Consider the following 18,546-nt stretch of genomic DNA (forward strand, 5'->3'; position numbering starts at 1 on the left):
TGCACGCAGTTTGGTTACTCAATAAGCGAGATTGCTCACTAAGCAAATAAAGGATGATATATGAACGAAGGAATGTTCAATACCCATCGTCCCTTATCTTGACAGGATTGATTTAGAGTCCCTTGTATTGAACGGGCTATGTTTAGGTCTTATCAATACCGTCAACTTAATGGATAATTTAGAGTTTCAATTTTGCGATATGTACAGCGATTCATTTCTTGTTTTAGACTTAAGTATGTTTGAGAAGCCAAAAGGTCTCCTTTTTACGTTTTGTTTTTCAAATAAGTAATGTTTAAAAGCACAATTACACGAAATGTATTGTGTTTGTTGTCTTTAAATATACATGGATTGATTGCCACGTTAACAAAACTGGATTAGCAGCGAAACTCTGGTGATTAATTAATTTATACCATAAAATGCTTCTGCTGTAACGTTGATGTTGTATATGACTCGGAGGTTAACATTTGACGTTAACGTATATGACGTATTTCAACCATGAGGCCGAAACCCGTGTTGGCTATGGTAATAATCGACACGATACTGATGAGCGACCACGTGCTAGGACGTATGTATGATTTCTAACAGCGTATGCGGATTGATGATAATATTAATTTAGTATTGTAAACAATATTTCTACATTTGATAAAAAATAAAGAAAAATGTATAATTTAAGAGTAGTCAAATGTAATCAATATGAATTAATAATTGTCTTTATTTGCACGAGACGGATCGAAGGAATTTTTACATGGAATATAATTATTATATTTTAAACGCAATCTATATCATCGTTTCAGAAGTTATATTATGCTCAAGGCACCTATCTCCATGGCCGGAAGCGATGAAAAAATGTTTGGCTAATAACGGTCTTCCGTTACGTGCGCCTAGACATACAGAAGGACCATTACCTTCATTCGAGCTGAAGAATGGTATTCAGGGATGGACTGGAGATTATACATTAAACAACAACCAAGGTAAACGTCAATCTTTGTGTAATAACATTAAAGTACAACTCACTAATTTTAGAAAAGGAACGTCACTTACTATTTAGAGTTTTAAACTTACTATGAACTATGTAGGCATAATTATTATTGTTTCGAACACATTATATTTTTATGTGTACCACAAGATAATAATTTCGTTCGTTTTGAAAAATTCAAATACAAAGAATGTGTCATGACGTTTGCATGCACCATCATACATTGCCAATAGGATATTGCTTTAACCGCGTTATTTTACTAGTACTTATTTGCGTTTTGATAAGAGAAACCCCTAAAATATATTTGGGCAAAATTGTCAATGTCTTTTTATCTTCCTTACTTGTACATGTTTATAAACACAATTCTATGAATATAAGCACACTCTCGTGTTAATAATATTTTGAGCGTATATGAAGCCAATATTTAATATGCCCTTTATTTCAAATGTCAAAACTTGTGTTCTATAATGACAAATTATCTTATTCTTAGGTGAAATTGAACGATGCGGATATCTGCATATAAATGATTACCTAGTTCCGTCAGGAGGCGTTCAGTTCGCTGATTGTGATCAGAGCAAACACTACATTTGTTGTCACCCAAATAAAGGTAATCCATAATGTTTGCAGGTATGTGGGGTTTAGGGCGTTAGATTGGTTTTAAATAGTAAATTAGTTTTTGTTTCTGTGTACAATTCAGAAAAAAACAATTTGTTTTGGGAAATTCGATGAAACTCTTCTTTTGTTTCGGCTTACTCAAATGAAAAATTTAATATGATATTAGTTTTATGGCTGCTGATTTCTGCTTGACGTCAGAATTACCGGATGGGGTAATCATGGATACCAAGCACATAAGACCTTAATTTTTATTTCGTATATACACGATTTGGAGTGTATGTTAAATGTTTGACAATATTTTAAATAACAAAATGTTGATGGTTAGGAAAGATGGGAACATGGTTCTCTACTGAAAACATTATAATTATTATTATTACGCTTTAATTCCACACTAAACTGACGAATTATGACGCAGGAACTGAACAATATGTGTATTGACATACCTTTTTGCCTGTTTCGTTGCGATTTTTCTGTGACTCCAACTATTGCATGTTTCTTGTCATTTTATCTTTAGATGGTCCGTGTACAGTACAAAATTACCATGTCTACACTGGTCCATGGTATGAGGCCACCAAATGTGCAGTTAACGTGACAATAGAAGACCTTATCACTATTCAAGCACCACCTGGTGCTTACTGGACAATGGAAAAGGATGGGCCGAACTGGAGCAGCATTGGTATGTCAAATTAAACAACAAATTGATATAAAGTTAAGGCTTATAAACGCTGATCAAGTAAATATTTTGGTACAATTCTGCATTAAAGTTTGTTAAGCCCTTGTCCACTGAAACGTATATAGTTGTATGCAAACATGTGTAATGCAGATCTTACACAGTTAATTCAATACCGCAGTTAAACTGGATCAGCTATGATTACTTTTTGTAATTATAATTTGCAATATATCTATATATCAAATAACATTTGATGACTCAGTAATGCATCGTGTTTATACACCAAGTTTTTATTAAAGCTGCAGTTTCCCATTCGCAAACTGCGTCTTACACACACAACCGTTTTCAGAGAACTACACATCATTTACTGTCATTACAGCTGATACCCTTTTAAAATGCATACGACCGTGTTCGGTAGACATGAGTTTTAAACACAACACATTACATCAGCACAGTAAGATGCATGTTTTTACAAGCTGTAAGTATTTAATATAAACTGCGCGTAGCATTTGTGTAAATCTTCGTATACAATGTTGTTTTGAGATATATCATTTTTAGACGGACCGAACTTCCCGATGGATCAATTGCATTCTTGTGGTACAATCAGTGGTTCTCTGGACAAATTCCGTCAGCCAGAATTTGAAGACTGCAAAAGCTCCTTTATAGTACTTTGCATATTTGGTAAATTGTGTACATTGTACTCACAAGGTACTGTAATGTATCAAGTCATAGAAATATGTCACAATTATCCAGATTTTACAACAATTTAATACAATAATTATTCCAATATGTGTTAAAGTATATTAAACGATTGAGGGAAATTACAGATCATGATGTACAAGTAATCATGTGTGGGGTTACTAATCGCAGGTTGAACTTTATGAATTTTTATTTTGCAAAACAATGTTCTTGATTGTGTTACAAAATGAACTATGTATATGTATTGTTGCTATAGATACACATCCTCTTTACACGTTCGACTTCGCCAGTACCTGTTTTAAAGGTGCGTTTTATGCTTATATATGCAGCTACCAATACATATCAACATTTTAATAATTGGAAATGACAGATATGCTATTTTAAATGTTGGTAATTTTAAATCGAAACAAATATTTGAAAAAGTTTTAGTTTTGTGTATAAGCTAACCTTATGAATCAACGTGAAATAATATTTTGTTTGCAAAATGACCGATGTAACAATAACAACATGTATACATGTGAACACATCTACAACATAACCTTGGAAAGTTGGCATGAATTATACAAAACTTAAATTCCCTTTTGGTTTTCGTATATTTTGTTTCTGTTTATAGAGCGTATATATATTGAATCTGCTTTCCGCTTAAGTTATAAGTATTAAAAACGAGGACTGATGCATTAAAAAAGTATGTTCAATTCAATACATTTTTATTTAGTACTGTATTTCTATAGTTATTAATAGTCATGTGTTTAATCAACTTCCCTCATTGCGTTAACAGGAAATCCGGTCGTGCAAGTTTCTACATCCTCCTCAACTGCAGCATCTTCGACGACGATAGCGACGATGTCAACTATGCATTCCACAGTAAGCGTAATTATGAACGATACAGTACAGCCGGTCACTGATACTGTTACACCAGCAAATACAGCCACAGTTGATAATTCTACAGATCCGTTTGCTTCACATCAGCTTGAAACGACACGGCAGAACGATGGAAAACAATGTAAGACATCGATAAGCTTATAAAGCAATCCGTTATTTTAAAGTCATGACAAGAACATTGTTACCAGTTGTTTGTCGTTGCCAGTCAAAGTCAGATTTTTACATATTTTTTTTCACATTTTTACATTGGGATGGTTTTTTCTAATACCTTTGTAAATACGATCCTACAAATGTAATTATATTTTAACTAGTATGAAATACTGCAAAATGATCATTATTCGTTATGTATTAGTTTTTGTAGATTTCTTGTGTTAACCGATTCACGAATTTAAATAAACGCATTGGAAAATGACCGACGTAAATTCCTCTGCAAAATCAGATATCCGTCATTTACCGTGTCCACGAATAAGTATTGTTTTGAAAATCCACACAACTTAAGCTGATGAATATACTTGATTTAACAGTCCTTTTCCTAGCATAGCATTAGGGAATCCATTATTTAGCGGTTCAACTTGTTTTACACAAAATAGTGCACGTTTTATTCCCTGTAGTTAGGAATATGATTGCATAAGAAAAAACATCAATTTTTAAACGATATATGCGGATACTTTTAAACTTAAGTCGGCAAAATCCAGATCCGTATACTGTTAAATAATTAAACATAAAATAGCATATTAGCTTGGAATTTTTGAGAAATACGAGGTAGAGTTGATAACTTAAGACAAATAAATGTTAATATATAAAACAAGACTATTGCCAAGCAATAAAAGTCTCCTACCGGCTCCACCATTATCAGAAATTCCACCATTGTCAGAATATTTTTTAATTTGTTGCCATAGCAACCAACATTTTTTATGTATGAACAAAATGAAATGACGTGCATAATGTCCATATTGTCATCTATCCATGTTCCAAATTTCATAAAAAAATATAAAGAACTTTTAAAGTTATCGCAGGATCCAGAAAACCACCATTTTCAGCAGTATTTCTAGTCTTTTTATTGCCATAGCAACCAGAATTTTTGACGTAGGAACAAAATGAAATGATGTGCATAATGTCCATATTGCCATCTATCCATGTTTCAAGTTTCATGAAAAAATATTAAGAACTTTTAAAGTTATCGCAGGATCCAGAAAAGTGTGACGGACAGACAGACTGACAGACGGAGTGCAAACCATACGTCCCCTCCGGTGAAACCGGTAGGGGACTAATTAGCTGTTGACGAATTTATTGTGTAGCAAATAATTAATCCAACTTTTGTTTCAGATAATGAAGTGACGATTGCGTTAGCAGCTGGCTTTGGTGTAATTTGTATTGGTTGTGTACTTGCTGTGGGCATATTCGTTTACAGGCGGTATGAATAAGACATAATTGTGTTATCAAAAACGGTTGAATGTTGTTTTGAGGCATGCATTACTGTTAACATAAAATCAGGAATTAAATGCACACACAACTTAATATAATGTAGAACTATACAAATCACCAGTAAACATATATCAACATATTTTAAACATATTTCAATATGTATTGGTCACATGCCTGAAATAAGATACTAGCGGATGGTTCGCAGAACACCTCCCATATATATGGAGTTTCATCATCATTAAACATATATAAAGATCGGCGTACGACTATTGTTAATGCAAAATCACGCTTTTGTGAAAGTATATCGCATTATACGTAATAAAAGCTGTTGTTAAATTTCAGTAAAACGGCAGCAAGAAAGCAAGACGCCGTGTCAGTTGAATATAAGAATGGCGTTGGTTCTACTAGCAATGTCTGTATAAACAACACAAAAAGAGGACACACAAATGCCGCTTACGTTATAGGCTCAATGCACACGGCAGACTTGTATGATGAACTGCCAGGAGATAACGACCATAATGTCTATGTAAGAGACCCACATACGTCGCATTTCCAGGGACAGGATAAGGTAGCTCACAAGCCGTGTTTTCATCACTTGTCGGCTGTTGAAGACATACAAGTGTACGCACTGCCGAAGAAGATGAACGGAGATCAAGTTGAGGTTAAGAGTGATTACTCTGATAACGCGTATCTGGAGCCAAAGCGATCGAATCACAATATCGCAATTAATGTTGAACCAAGATTTGATTCTGATGAAGAATCATTTGTGGACGACTTCTCCTCCGATGAATCTGATTTTGATGGACCGGCTCACTACATGAACGAAGAGTCTAAGGAGAACGATCCGACAAGCACATCTGACGGCTCCGACCCCGACTGTTATTATAACGACACCGGTCTATATCAGGACATTGCCTGTGACGCAGAGCCCGTTGTAGAACAAGCCATACCAGTGATAACGGACAACGAACAGTTTGAGATAACATTACAAGAAGATAGCGATGGTGAGATTTATGAAGAATATTCGTGCGCATAATCAATGGTTTTAGTGTAAAGCTCAAACATAACCTGACATTCGCAAAATGCGTCCATAAATACCTTATGTATAAATGAGCCTTTAAATTCAGCAATGCCTTATTTTCATATGTTTTCGGCAATATACAGTGATCATAATAAATATGGACGCATATACTATAATTGAATTATTATGTTTTTAAAAACGAATATTACACTTGTGTTTGAAAACTCAAGTATAGACCATGCGTTACTTATTATATGTGATTTTTTGTGTGACAATTAAACGGCTATTTGTTTCGATGATTTTGCAATTTTAAATGATTGGTGTGTTTTCGTAAAGTTTGTGTATGCTGTAGCTTGATGTTGTATACGAAGGTCGTCTGAACAAAGCAATATAACGACACAATTTACGAGACACTTGGTTTTTGTTGTAATAAATGCACTCAGCTGTTGAATACCAAAACGTCCGCATATAAATACTGCTTTGTTACTTCTTAACGACGGTCTTTTACCGTTAATGAAGGACCATGCGTACAAAATAACTGTTTTCCCAGGCTTAACATAATTATTTCGGAATGGTTAATAGAATGGAGTTTCCGACAATTTAATTAACATTCTCTTAATTTAAAGTAATTATGCACATCTTGATAAACACATTTAAAAGAAGAATCTTTATTCAAATCATATATAGCATACGTGGTATAATGCTGGAAATTAATAAGAGGTAAACATACAAGAAATCGAAGTCGTAACAAGAAGAGTAAAGTACAGTTAACGCCCTGTCTTTACTGTATTCTGATTAAATAACGTTACAAGAGCCATTTTCCAAATGTAAAGAAAGGAATTCACATTTGCTGGTTTATGATCGGTAATCATTTAATGACAATACCAATCAACTGATAACTGCATCGGAAGAATAAGTGTTTTTTTCTCAACAATGTTTGAACGCCGAAAATGAAAACAAATCCAAAAAATGAATAACTTTACAAAGGCTACCATTGCTCAAGACTTCAAATACCATTTGGCGATTAGTATACACTTTAAAAGAATAGTAAGGAAAATTTAAAACAGTACCTGAAAAAGAACACAAACGTTTAAATGAATTACAATTACAATGCTATTGAAACAATTGAAATATATTGATATAAAAATACTGAAATTGTAAAATTGTAACTTCAATAAAAAACATTAATACATCAACAAAAAGACCATTAACATAAAATGATCTAATAAATATTTTTTTAAGAAAGTAAATTGTCGCTCTGAACATACGAATGAATTTCATAGTATTGAACAACAATTAAATCCGATAAGAAAGCAGCTACAAATTACACACAATGACAGTCAGGCTAAGAGAACTTTAGCAAAGGCACTATTTGCAAAGTAGCTATCACACACATCAGTAGGTCAACATATTCATGTTAAACTGATGTCGACAGCAAACGAATATAAAGGTTAAACATTATGAGGTACTTGTGATCGGAAGGAATTATAAATATTGGTCTTTTTCACAAACATGGACATAAATTATATGAAACAAAGAGCGAGGTGTTAAACTTCTGATGAAAGAGTCTAATTATTTCATAAACATGTATAAGTATTTTGAATATTTTAAATTTCCTGATTATGTATTGGAAAGGCCATACAATACGAGAAGGCAAAATGTTCTTATGCGCTCACCTGAGTAAGGAAGGACCAAAACTGTTCTAAGCAGGTAGTGTTCTAAAGGCTTTACTTCAGACAACCTGATGGGGCCCTTGCATTCATGTTTGTTTTCAATGATCTAATCATTCCATTAAACCTAATAACAAACGTTTATGGCCAAGGTTTATGCTGACGGATTAAAATGTTTAGTAAAAACGTTTTTGCTATAGCCATATTAATTGATCGAGACCATTTTTGAACTCGGTATTATGTCTTAGGCACTGTATGGTGATTATATTTTCAAGATTTATTTCAATTGCTTGACAAAGCTCAAATAACTTCGCTCCACGAGCTTTTAATTGTTTATGATTCTGCGATGCCGATGGCTTATTTTACGGAAACACAACTCGGGAATACCCCTAGAATGTTCACAATATTTATGTTGACGAAGGACGACTCACACAGCACAACGAACAATAGGTAATCACACATGTTTGTCATAAGCATATTGTTCTTTGATTAGCTAAAACTAAACAAGGGCTGTTTGTAAAACATGCATGCCCCCCATATGGGCTCTCCGTTGAAGTGATAGCCATTGTGTGAATATGTTTTTGTCGCTGTGACCTTTACCTTTGACCTAGTGACCTGAAAATCAATATGGGTCATCTGCCAGTCATGATCAATGTACCTATGAAGTTTCATGATCCTAGCCATAAGCATTCTTGAGTTATCATCCGGAAACCATTTTACTATTTCGGGTCACCATGACCTTGACCTTTGACCAAGTGACCTGAAAATCAATAGGGGTCAACTGCGAGTCATGATCAATCTACCTATCAAGTTTCATGATCCTAGGAATAAGCGTTTTTCAGTAATCATCCGGAAACCATTTTACTATTTCGGGTCACCGTGAACTTGACCTTTGACCTAGTGACCTCAAAATCAATAGGGGGCATCTGCGAGTCATGATCAATGTACCTATGAAGTTTCATGACCATAGGCATAAGCGTTCTTGAGTTATCATCCGGAAACCATTTTACTATTTCAGGTCACCATGACCTTGACCTTTGACCTATTGACCTCAAAATCAATAGGGGTCATCTGCAAGTCATGATCAATGTACCTATGAAGTTTCATGATCGTAGCCATTAGCGTTCTTGAGTTATCATCCGGAAACCATTTTACAATTTCAGGTCACCGTGACCTTGACCTTTGATATACTGTGAAACCATTTATTTTCGACAGCACAACATTTCGTCATTTTTATAAAAATGACGATTTCGTCAGCACTTAAATTCGCCGATTTCTGATTTTGAATTTTAAAAAAAATGCGTCAGTCAATATCCGATTTGTGTGTAATACATATGCGGGAACACACTTAAGAATCACTGCAGGAGGTGGGGCCTGTTTGTCACATGCCAATTAACTAGTCTTTTGTTATCAAGGGACAGTAATGGACCCTCTTAATGTATGCCATTCACACGTTCATTGTTATGATTAGCGTACAAGTGTGATCGAATAACCGTTAACGAGTGTTTGTAACAACGAAGCCAATTGCCAATTAGTCTTATTCTATTATTATAATTGAAAAAAGTGCTTTTTTATTCTGATATCAACATTAAAATTATAAACTCTATGTGTGTGTTTGTTCTTAAAAAGTAAACTACCGGTATATAAATAAAAAATGTCAATAATTTAAAAATAAATAAATTGATACATATAAAATAGTTATAAGTGTGGTTAAACGCAAACAATCAAACAACGAACAACAATTAAAATATTCTTTATTAATTTGTGATAAACACGCATGTTAATCACACATCGTAATCTTTTCATTTGGTTTATTGTCTTTCATCGGCATTCGCTGCGTGATGGCTAATATGCAACACCCCTGAAAAACACAATGCAACTATTGGGTAATAAAGTTATAAACAATTAGCGCTAATTCATTACCATTCTTCATAAACGAAGTCAACGTATTCGATACAGCTGTACTGCACGCGCAGTTTTAAAGAAGTGTAACGTGCCAGTTAAGTACCTTGTGTAATCTACATCCCTTTCTGTCAAAACCGGATTAATCTTGATTACGAAACAGCAGTGAATGTGTGCATGGATTATGTTGGAATTTAATGCCTCATGTCTGCGGTAAAGTTTTAAAATATTGTTCAACTTAGTGTTTGTTTTTGTTCAAACATAGAGCATGAGTGTTCGTTAGGGTCTTAAATTCGCCGATCGGTCGACTGACGAAATTTATGAAAATTAATGCCTGACGATTAATAATGGTTTCACAGTAGTGACCTGAAAATCAATAGGGGTCAACTGCGAGTCATGATCAATCTACCTATCAAGTTTCATGATCCTAGGCATAAGCGTTCTTGAGTTATCATGCGGAAAACATTTTACTATTTCGGGTCACCGTGACCTTGACCTTTGACCTAGTGACCTGAAAATCGATAGGGGTCATCTGCAAGTCATTAGCAATGTACCTATGAAGTTTCGTGATCCTAGGCATAAGCGTTCTTGAGTTATCATCCGGAAACCATTTTACTATTTTGGGTCACTGTGACCTTGACCTTTGACCTTGTGACCTGAAAATCAATAGGGGTCATCTGCGAGTCATGATCAATCTACCTATCAAGTTTCATGATCCTAGGGCTAAGCGTTCTTGAGTTATCATCCGGAAACCATTTTACTATTTCAGGTCACCGTGACCTTGACCTTTGATATAGTGACCTGAAAATCAATAGGGGTCAACTGCGAGTGATGATCAATCTACCTGTCAAGTTTCATGATCCTAGGCATAAACGTTCTTGAGTTATCATCTGGAAACCATTTGACTATTTCGGGTCACCGTGACCTTGACCTTTGACCTAGTGACCTGAAAATCGATAGGGGTCATCTGCAAGTCATTAGCAATGTACCTATGAAGTTTCGTGGTCCTAGGCATAAGCGTTCTTGAGTTATCATCCGGAAACCATTTTACTATTTCAGGGCACTGTGACCTTGACCTTTGTACCTAGTGACCTAAAAATCAATAGGGGTCATCTGCGAGTCATGATCAATCTACCTATCAAGTTTCATGATTCTAGGCCTAAGCGTTCTTGAGTTATCATCCGGAAACCATTTTACTATTTCGGGTCACCTTGACCTTGACCTTTGACCTAGTGACCTGAAAATCAATAGGGGTCATCTGCGAGTCATGATTAATCTACCTATCAAGTTTCATGATCCTAGGCCTAAGCGTTCTTTAGTTATCATCCGGAAACCATTTTACTATTTCGGGTCACCGTGACCTTTACCTTTGACCTCAAAATCAAGAGGGGTCATCTGCGAGTCATGATCAATGTACCTATCAAGTTTCATGATCCTAGGTCCAAGCGTTCTTGAGTTATCATCCGGAAACCACCTGGTGGACGGACCGACAGACCGACCGACATGTGCAAAGCAATATACCCCCTCTTCTTCGAAGGGGGCATAATAAATAATAAAGAGGACATTACATAATGTTCTTAGAAACAACATTAACGTACACCCCAGAAAACGTGTTCCATTTTTACAATAAATTTAACTAAAATGAATGTTTATTTACATTAGTACATTCAAATTGCAGTTTTAATGCATCAATCATTTACTTCTTGGTGCAGTATTTACAATATTTCAAATAGCATGAACATGATAACTCAACAAATATAAACACATCTATGTAAATGATCGAAACAATTTAAAATCTGCAAAATACTAGCACTGACAAGCACAGCACATAGAGAGTATATAACCGAAAAAAGAAAACACAACAACATGTGTACTGTTAAACATATTTACACAAGCTCACACAAACAGTCAAAAAGCATAACAAATCGAAATACAATGCAATTTTTGGTAAAGATAATAAAGTAATATATTTTACAGTAAACAACTTATTGTGAACGTGTGCAAGTCTGTAATCAACGAACAATAGAGTTGTGTTGGTAATCGTGCATAACAAACTGACTTGTATATTTAACATATGTAATCACAGACATTTATCAGGATTATGGCTGCCAACCATATATACTTAAACAAAAACATTAAAAAGCATATTATTAAGGACAGGACCATTGTGATCCATTGTCACACGCAACAATTTACATAATCTACATAAACGCACTATGAAAAGTATGAACAGTCTCGTATGGCGCCATATTCGTAAATCAATATATAGAAGATCACAAAAACAATACATAAACATTTGTCTTAATACGTGAGAAAGTTGATACCGGATTCCAAGTGAACTCAAAACGTTAACGAAACGTTATCAAAAACGAAGGGTAAGCTTGGGCATCGTGGTAAATAATAAAGAGGCCCGGTGCAGACATGTTATCAGTTGTCGAATCAAAGCGCCGCATAGGATTCTTAGGATCATTTCGAGACGGTGGCTTTGTAATAAAGCCACTTCCAGCACAGCTATCCCCTGTCAGTACGTCCACGTAGTACATGCGCCTGGAGCCAGTAGCATCTGCTTGACAATAGCCTAATGCTGTTCTTGCATCGACTGCAAACATAACTCCGGAACCTAGTGTTGTTCCTGTGAAGCGAACAAAAAATACATTAATACTATAGAACGCTTAAACGAATGATTAAAACACATGTACAATGCGTTCAGTGTCATAAGAATGTCAACACAAATACATTATCAATTATCAGATAGATAACGCATGTTCCAATATCAACCTTCTGTATTTACTTGAGCACGACATCAAATTAAGGCCATAGTATTAAAAAAGACACTAATTCGCAATGCAAATATTACTAAAAAACGCACCCATTTTCCAGTGATATATAACGATATGGAATCTTACCACTCTTTAACTTGCGATCGAAACCTTTCTGGTAAATATTCTGAGTAACATCGGCTGATCGTGTGCCAAGCCACAATCGTCTCTCGATAGGATTGTGCGATCCTATGTTGGCAGTCTCCATTTCCTTCTTTTTTCCATAGTATTGCATATATAATGTTGGGTTTTGAATTCGTTCAATCTGATATATAAACACTTTACATGTAATACATGAAACTCAAAGTTTAACTCAAATTACAAGTAAATAAGGCTTTTAATTAATAAAAAGCAACGCCACAATTCATAAGGAATAAGGAATGTAAAATGGACGTGAATATATAGACAATTCTAATATACAGCGGGGTCATATATGTATCAAAATAACCAATAACAATCAGGCATCTAGTCATTGTAACATTTAACCAAAACCTTATATAATAATCTTCACTTAATAATAAGGTATACCTGACTTTGAAACACGATATACTCCTACATCTGTATCGCCACAAGTATACTACGCTATATATGCAACGATGACTTACCGAAACTATGTTTTGTATCGGAACGAGAGTTTCGGAACAAAATCTCTTCGCCAATATCGTATACTCTTGGTCTGAAGGGTTTAGCTGAACAACTTTCGTTGTGTCACCCATCGTCATTTTCCAACTTGGAGGAAGAGGAACTTAAAGTATCCATTTAATCTTTAAGGAAATTTCTTTTAATGTGCAACCGATTACAATTATTAAAGAAATTAAATGGTATTTACATGTTTTTGCATGCAACAATTTAAATATATTTGTAAAATCTACAATTACCGTATACTTTGCACATAAGTATTTTACTAAGATAAACCTGTTCAGAGCTTGCAGAAATTGCATTATTAGTACACTTTGACCACTCATTGAAAGTTCGTTTGAGCAACACACAAAGTTTACGCAAAATATATGATATGCCATTCAGAAAATATTGCAACTAACTTGATTTCCTGTCTGCTTGTGTTTGTATCGTGCGATTAATACTTTCACGACATCTATCAACAATATCCTTCATCTCTTGAATGTTACATTTTAGTCCTTGAATCACAATACCATCAGGCTTATCAACGAGCGTGACGCCCAGCTTATCGGCTCTCTGTTTCAAATCTGTCAACTAAAATGAAATCAGATAACAAATCGTAATTGACAAGATATAAAAACCGTGCAGTTGTGTATTCCATTTATATACAAACGCTATTTTTACGATAACTTGCTTTTTATAAAATATACCATTTTTAGTCATAATATAATGCGAACATTGCGCTGATCTTCAAGATATCTCTACATAGTAAGATTTTAAGTCATACCCCGTTAAAAATAAGAAAACTATTTTCAAACACAACGCAATCAAGGTAAGAGTGACTGATTGGATATTAATAACGTTCGCTTGTTCCACTTCAATTGCAACTATACCAATACAAGCTAACATATGCAAAATGGTCTTACATGTTTCTCAGAAATAATTTTCATATGTGTCTTTGGGATTCCAACTTTTTGAGAATCATACAGATCCAAAACGTCTGCCGCAGCTTGTTGTGCAGTATGTTCGGAATAGGCATATATGTAGATTGTGACTGTTTGCCTCGTATCTTGCTTCTTAACTTTAAGTTAAATATAGATTGTAAAATGCAATAAAAACATTAATTCCATTTCATAATGTTATGTTTTAGACATTATGGGCATTTGTTTCTCATCAGAGACTGAGAAAAAGATATACTGTTAAACTATTTCAAAAACTATATATAGATCGATATACAAAAACATAAAACATGAAAAATATTAATACAAATAAGTGAAAATTAAACAAATGTAAATACATTTATTTAAACCTTTATAAAGATATTTAAATGAAAGATAAATCAAATAATTTGTATTACGCCCTCCAGAAGCAGCTTATTGATTTAAAATCGTTAACCGCAATAAAACATTCGATTAGATTGATAAAATGATGAGAGCTTGATAGACTGAGCAGTGATCTTATACAATACAAATTCCGTCCATAGAATAGGCTAGTTAGTCTGTCTGGACTGGAAGGTGGCGAATGACATGTGCGATGTACATATCAAACATCAAGATTTTTCCATTTAAGGACGCTCTTACAGAAGGACGTTCTTGATTGGCGCGTTCGACCCGACAAGTTCTTGATGGTTGATGTAAACTTATCCACCAGATCGGAGTTGAATAGCACAATTCTTACGGATGTTAGCGACCCTTTCCCTTTGTTGTCCTCCACGTACTGCTTTACAGCCTGATACATCGTTTTTGCCATGGTATCTGGGCTTAAGCCTTTACCTCCTAATAGGTCACAAAATATTTTATTGCCGACCAAAATATATGCTCATCAATAATTATATTTTAACTGTACCAAGTTTCCTTTTACACGGTATTCGAATACTAGGCCGCTTTCTTTGCATAATTGTTTGTACATAGAACGATGAATTACACACGTGTAAATTAAAAAATAATAAAATGTTGTTAATAATAAACAAGGGCTGTTTGTAAAACATGCATGCCCCCCCCATATGGGCTGTCCGTTGTAGTGGCAGCCATTGTGTAAATACGATTTTGTCACTGTGACCTTGACCTTTGACCTAGTGACCTGAAAATCAATAAGGGTCATCTGCGAGTCACGATCAATGTACCTATGAAGTGTCATGATCCTAGGCAAAAGCGTTTTTGAGTTATCATCCGAAAATCACTTTACTATTTCGGGTCACCGTGACCTTGACCTTTGACCTTGTGACCTCAAAATCAATAGGGGTCATCTGCAAGTCATGATCAATCTACCTATGAAGTTTCATGATCCTAGGCGTATGCGTTCTCGAGTTATCATCCGAAAACCATTTTACTATTTCGGGTCACCATGGCCTTGACCTTTGACCTAGTGACCTCAATATCAATAGGGGTCATCTGCGAGTTATGATCAATCTACCCATGAAGTTTCATGATCCTAGGCGAAAGCATTCTTGAGTTATCATCCGGAAACCATTTTACTATTTCGGGTCACCGTGACCTTGACCTTTGACCTAGTGACCTCAAAATCAATAGGGGTCATCTGCAAGTCATGATCAATCTACCCATGAAGTTTCATGATCCTAGGCGTATGCGTTCTTGAGTTATCATTCAAAAACCATTTAACTATTTCGGGTCAATGTGACCTTGACCTTTGACCTAGTGACCTTAAAATCAATAGGGGTCATCTGCGAGTCATGATCAATGTACCTATGAAGTTTCATGATCCTAGGCCCAAGCGTTCTTGAGTTATCGTCTGACAACCACCTGGTGGACGGACCGACAGACCGACCGACAGACCGACATGAGCAAAGGGGGGGCATAAATATTTAATTTGTCAAAAACCGACAAACCAGTTCCGAGTGCAGGAAGAGCGACGGAGTTCAGTCCAAGATTGTCGACTTCGCGAAGACCTTTTAAAAGTGCTTCACTCCATCCGCTAGCAGAACTTCTAGCCTTAAGATGAATTATTTTCTGACACATCAGTTTCCCCGGGCCCGTCACCACAATGCCTTCAGTTTGTATACGCTTTTTATTTGCTATAATAATAATATAATATGGTTAACAGTTGAACAATCCAGCAAAAGTGACCTCGGTGTTTATTCACAAACACATTCCTTCGAAAGATTGAACAGGCATTTACTGCAGTAAATCAAGCTAACGGCGTGTTCAAAACAAAACGTACGTGTTCCATTATTTAAAAAGTTAGAAAGCAGTTCGAAATTAAATGTTATAATGTTTTAAGAAACGGAGGACACAAAGTACATTTCGAATTAATATCGTTCTTGAAAAGAAAAAAAAAAACATGTATAGAATTTTTCTTAGCTTGACGAATTGTAGTCCATGAAAAGATCGCTCCTAACTGACCGTTTTATATGCATATACTGTTAATGCTTTTGATGGATAGGGCAAATTAAATGGCGTATATGCGGAAAAGTAAGAATGGAGACTGCATGTAACCAAGTGTATGGATATAGTTAAATCATATATTAGTAATATGAGCTTACAATCTTGCCAGCATTCATGCTGTATGCCTGGTCCGGCTGCATCAAGGATTGCTTTTGATACGAGTCCTTTAGAAAGGTCAAGTTCATCCAAAGTGCTGTTAACGATTCCGCCTGTAGTTTGCTTAACTATGTCTTCCTGGACAATTTTTAAACTAACATGTCCAATAGTTGTTGTGAATTCACCCTTTTCTACAGAATATACAAGTGTAAGAAATATGCGTTAGTATGCTAAGTTGACAGTATGTTACTGACAATATTTACTTTGCTTAAACCCCTTGTCTGCAAAACAGTGGTATTTATATTCGTCCACAATATAACAAGAAGGCATTCAGCAACAAAAGAAACGATATGTTGTCAAAGTGTGTATTTTAAGAAATTGCCCGACAGTACACATTTTCAATCCCATAGACCCTTTGATAAACACAACAGATACGTGTGTGTACCTTCAGCAACGGCATACTCCTCAACAACATTAGGTATATACTGGCTAGGTTTAATCCTTCTTCTTTCATATTCGTCTTCTTGCTTTTTTCAACTTCTTCGAATGCCTAAAATGTAACACATACCTACAAGCATAACTTATGCATACTATTTTCATAGCTTTTAATTTTACGAAAAAAATATGAATAATTTAAAGCCATATATGTCAATATTACTTGTCTAACACAGGTAAATAGACATTTAGATGGGCCAATCATTAAATAATTACATACCAGCATGAATGTTCAAGCAGGAAAAGAGATTGAAATGTTCTTACCTCGAAAAACTATGACTATTGTGTGAGAATGCTGTTCAAAACTGTATTATTGTAAGTTGAGTAAATGGTCCTAACATACATGGATTACTTGCGTTTAATCTCATAGTGCGACTTAAACCTTTCAACAAATGTGTGTCATTTGATGATTGTTTTAGGTTCTTTTCAAAACGAGTAGCGAACACATTATTCACGATAATGAAACTTTCACATTTACTGTGACATTGGAGATCGATAGGTCAATGTACGTGAATCATTTATACTGAAGCCAAAGGTAAATACGAAAATGACAAACATAATATAAACGAATATACGACTAAGTATATCTACGACAATTGTTCAACGTCAAATCAATGATCGGAAATCACCAAACTTGTTTATTTAAGAAATTACTGCATCAAAAGGTTTACAAAACAATAGTCACAATAGCGACAATTACCTTAAGACGCGGCTGGATTTAAGACGATACAAATATCACATTAACAACTTCATATGATAAGAAGCAATCCCTGCAAGTTTAAATGTTGTACATTTAATCATGTTGGAGAACGCCAACGGACAAGTGTCTACAGATTGACAGGCAGATATACGCCCAAGGTGATAGAATGTTCCCCCTTAACTTCGTACACGGGGAGGAGGGAGAATAATAATATAGAGGATATTTGTTTGATACGGTGGATTATCGATTTTAATTCACGAGTGATTCATAGAAAATGATATTATCACGAGTGGCGCAGCCACGAGTGAAAATATATTTTTTTATGATCACGAGTGATTTGAAATCGATATTCCTCCGCATCCAACACATTTTCCTTTTTATTTTATGCTTTTTTCACATTTTATATACATTGTTAAAGAGTTTAACTAAAGAATTTCGCTGGAATAATGACGTCATTTCGTAAACAAAATGACGTCACTTCACAGTAAACAGTGAAAATTATCGATACTTTTCACTGATATTTTCACTGTTTGAAACAGTGAAATTATCAGTTTAAA

The 18,546-nt window shown here is 34.9% G+C and overlaps 2 protein-coding genes across 6 annotated transcripts in view; one reads left to right on the plus strand and one right to left on the minus strand.

The window, feature by feature from the left end:
• The first annotated feature begins 103 nt into the window (after positions 1-103).
• Positions 104-6,587, plus strand: LOC127848210 (uncharacterized). Its single transcript, XM_052380529.1, has 9 exons — positions 104-565; positions 795-971; positions 1,467-1,583; positions 2,106-2,267; positions 2,820-2,942; positions 3,217-3,264; positions 3,739-3,963; positions 5,169-5,256; positions 5,610-6,587. The coding sequence occupies exons 1-9, from the start codon at positions 496-498 to the stop codon at positions 6,301-6,303; spliced, it is 1,704 nt and encodes a 567-aa protein (XP_052236489.1). The 5' UTR covers positions 104-495; the 3' UTR covers positions 6,304-6,587.
• A 353-nt stretch (positions 6,588-6,940) lies between these two features.
• The window catches only part of LOC127848209 (uncharacterized), a 56,516-nt gene continuing 44,910 nt past the window's right edge, over positions 6,941-18,546 (minus strand). For 3 of the 5 annotated variants that reach the window (XM_052380524.1, XM_052380523.1, XM_052380526.1), the window contains exons 17-25: positions 17,240-17,344; positions 16,797-16,985; positions 16,143-16,328; positions 14,878-15,072; positions 14,224-14,378; positions 13,720-13,891; positions 13,285-13,424; positions 12,767-12,944; positions 6,941-12,492 (exon numbers count right to left, since the gene is read on the minus strand). The gene's annotated coding sequence lies outside the window, so the exon portion shown is untranslated. The remainder of the gene's footprint in view (positions 12,493-12,766; positions 12,945-13,284; positions 13,425-13,719; positions 13,892-14,223; positions 14,379-14,877; positions 15,073-16,142; positions 16,329-16,796; positions 16,986-17,239; positions 17,345-18,546) is intronic. The other 2 variants (XM_052380527.1, XM_052380528.1) reach the window with 2 other exon arrangements.

The sequence above is a fragment of the Dreissena polymorpha genome, chromosome 10, assembly GCF_020536995.1.
Source record: "Dreissena polymorpha isolate Duluth1 chromosome 10, UMN_Dpol_1.0, whole genome shotgun sequence".
In the NCBI taxonomy this organism is placed as follows: domain Eukaryota; kingdom Metazoa; phylum Mollusca; class Bivalvia; order Myida; family Dreissenidae; genus Dreissena; species Dreissena polymorpha.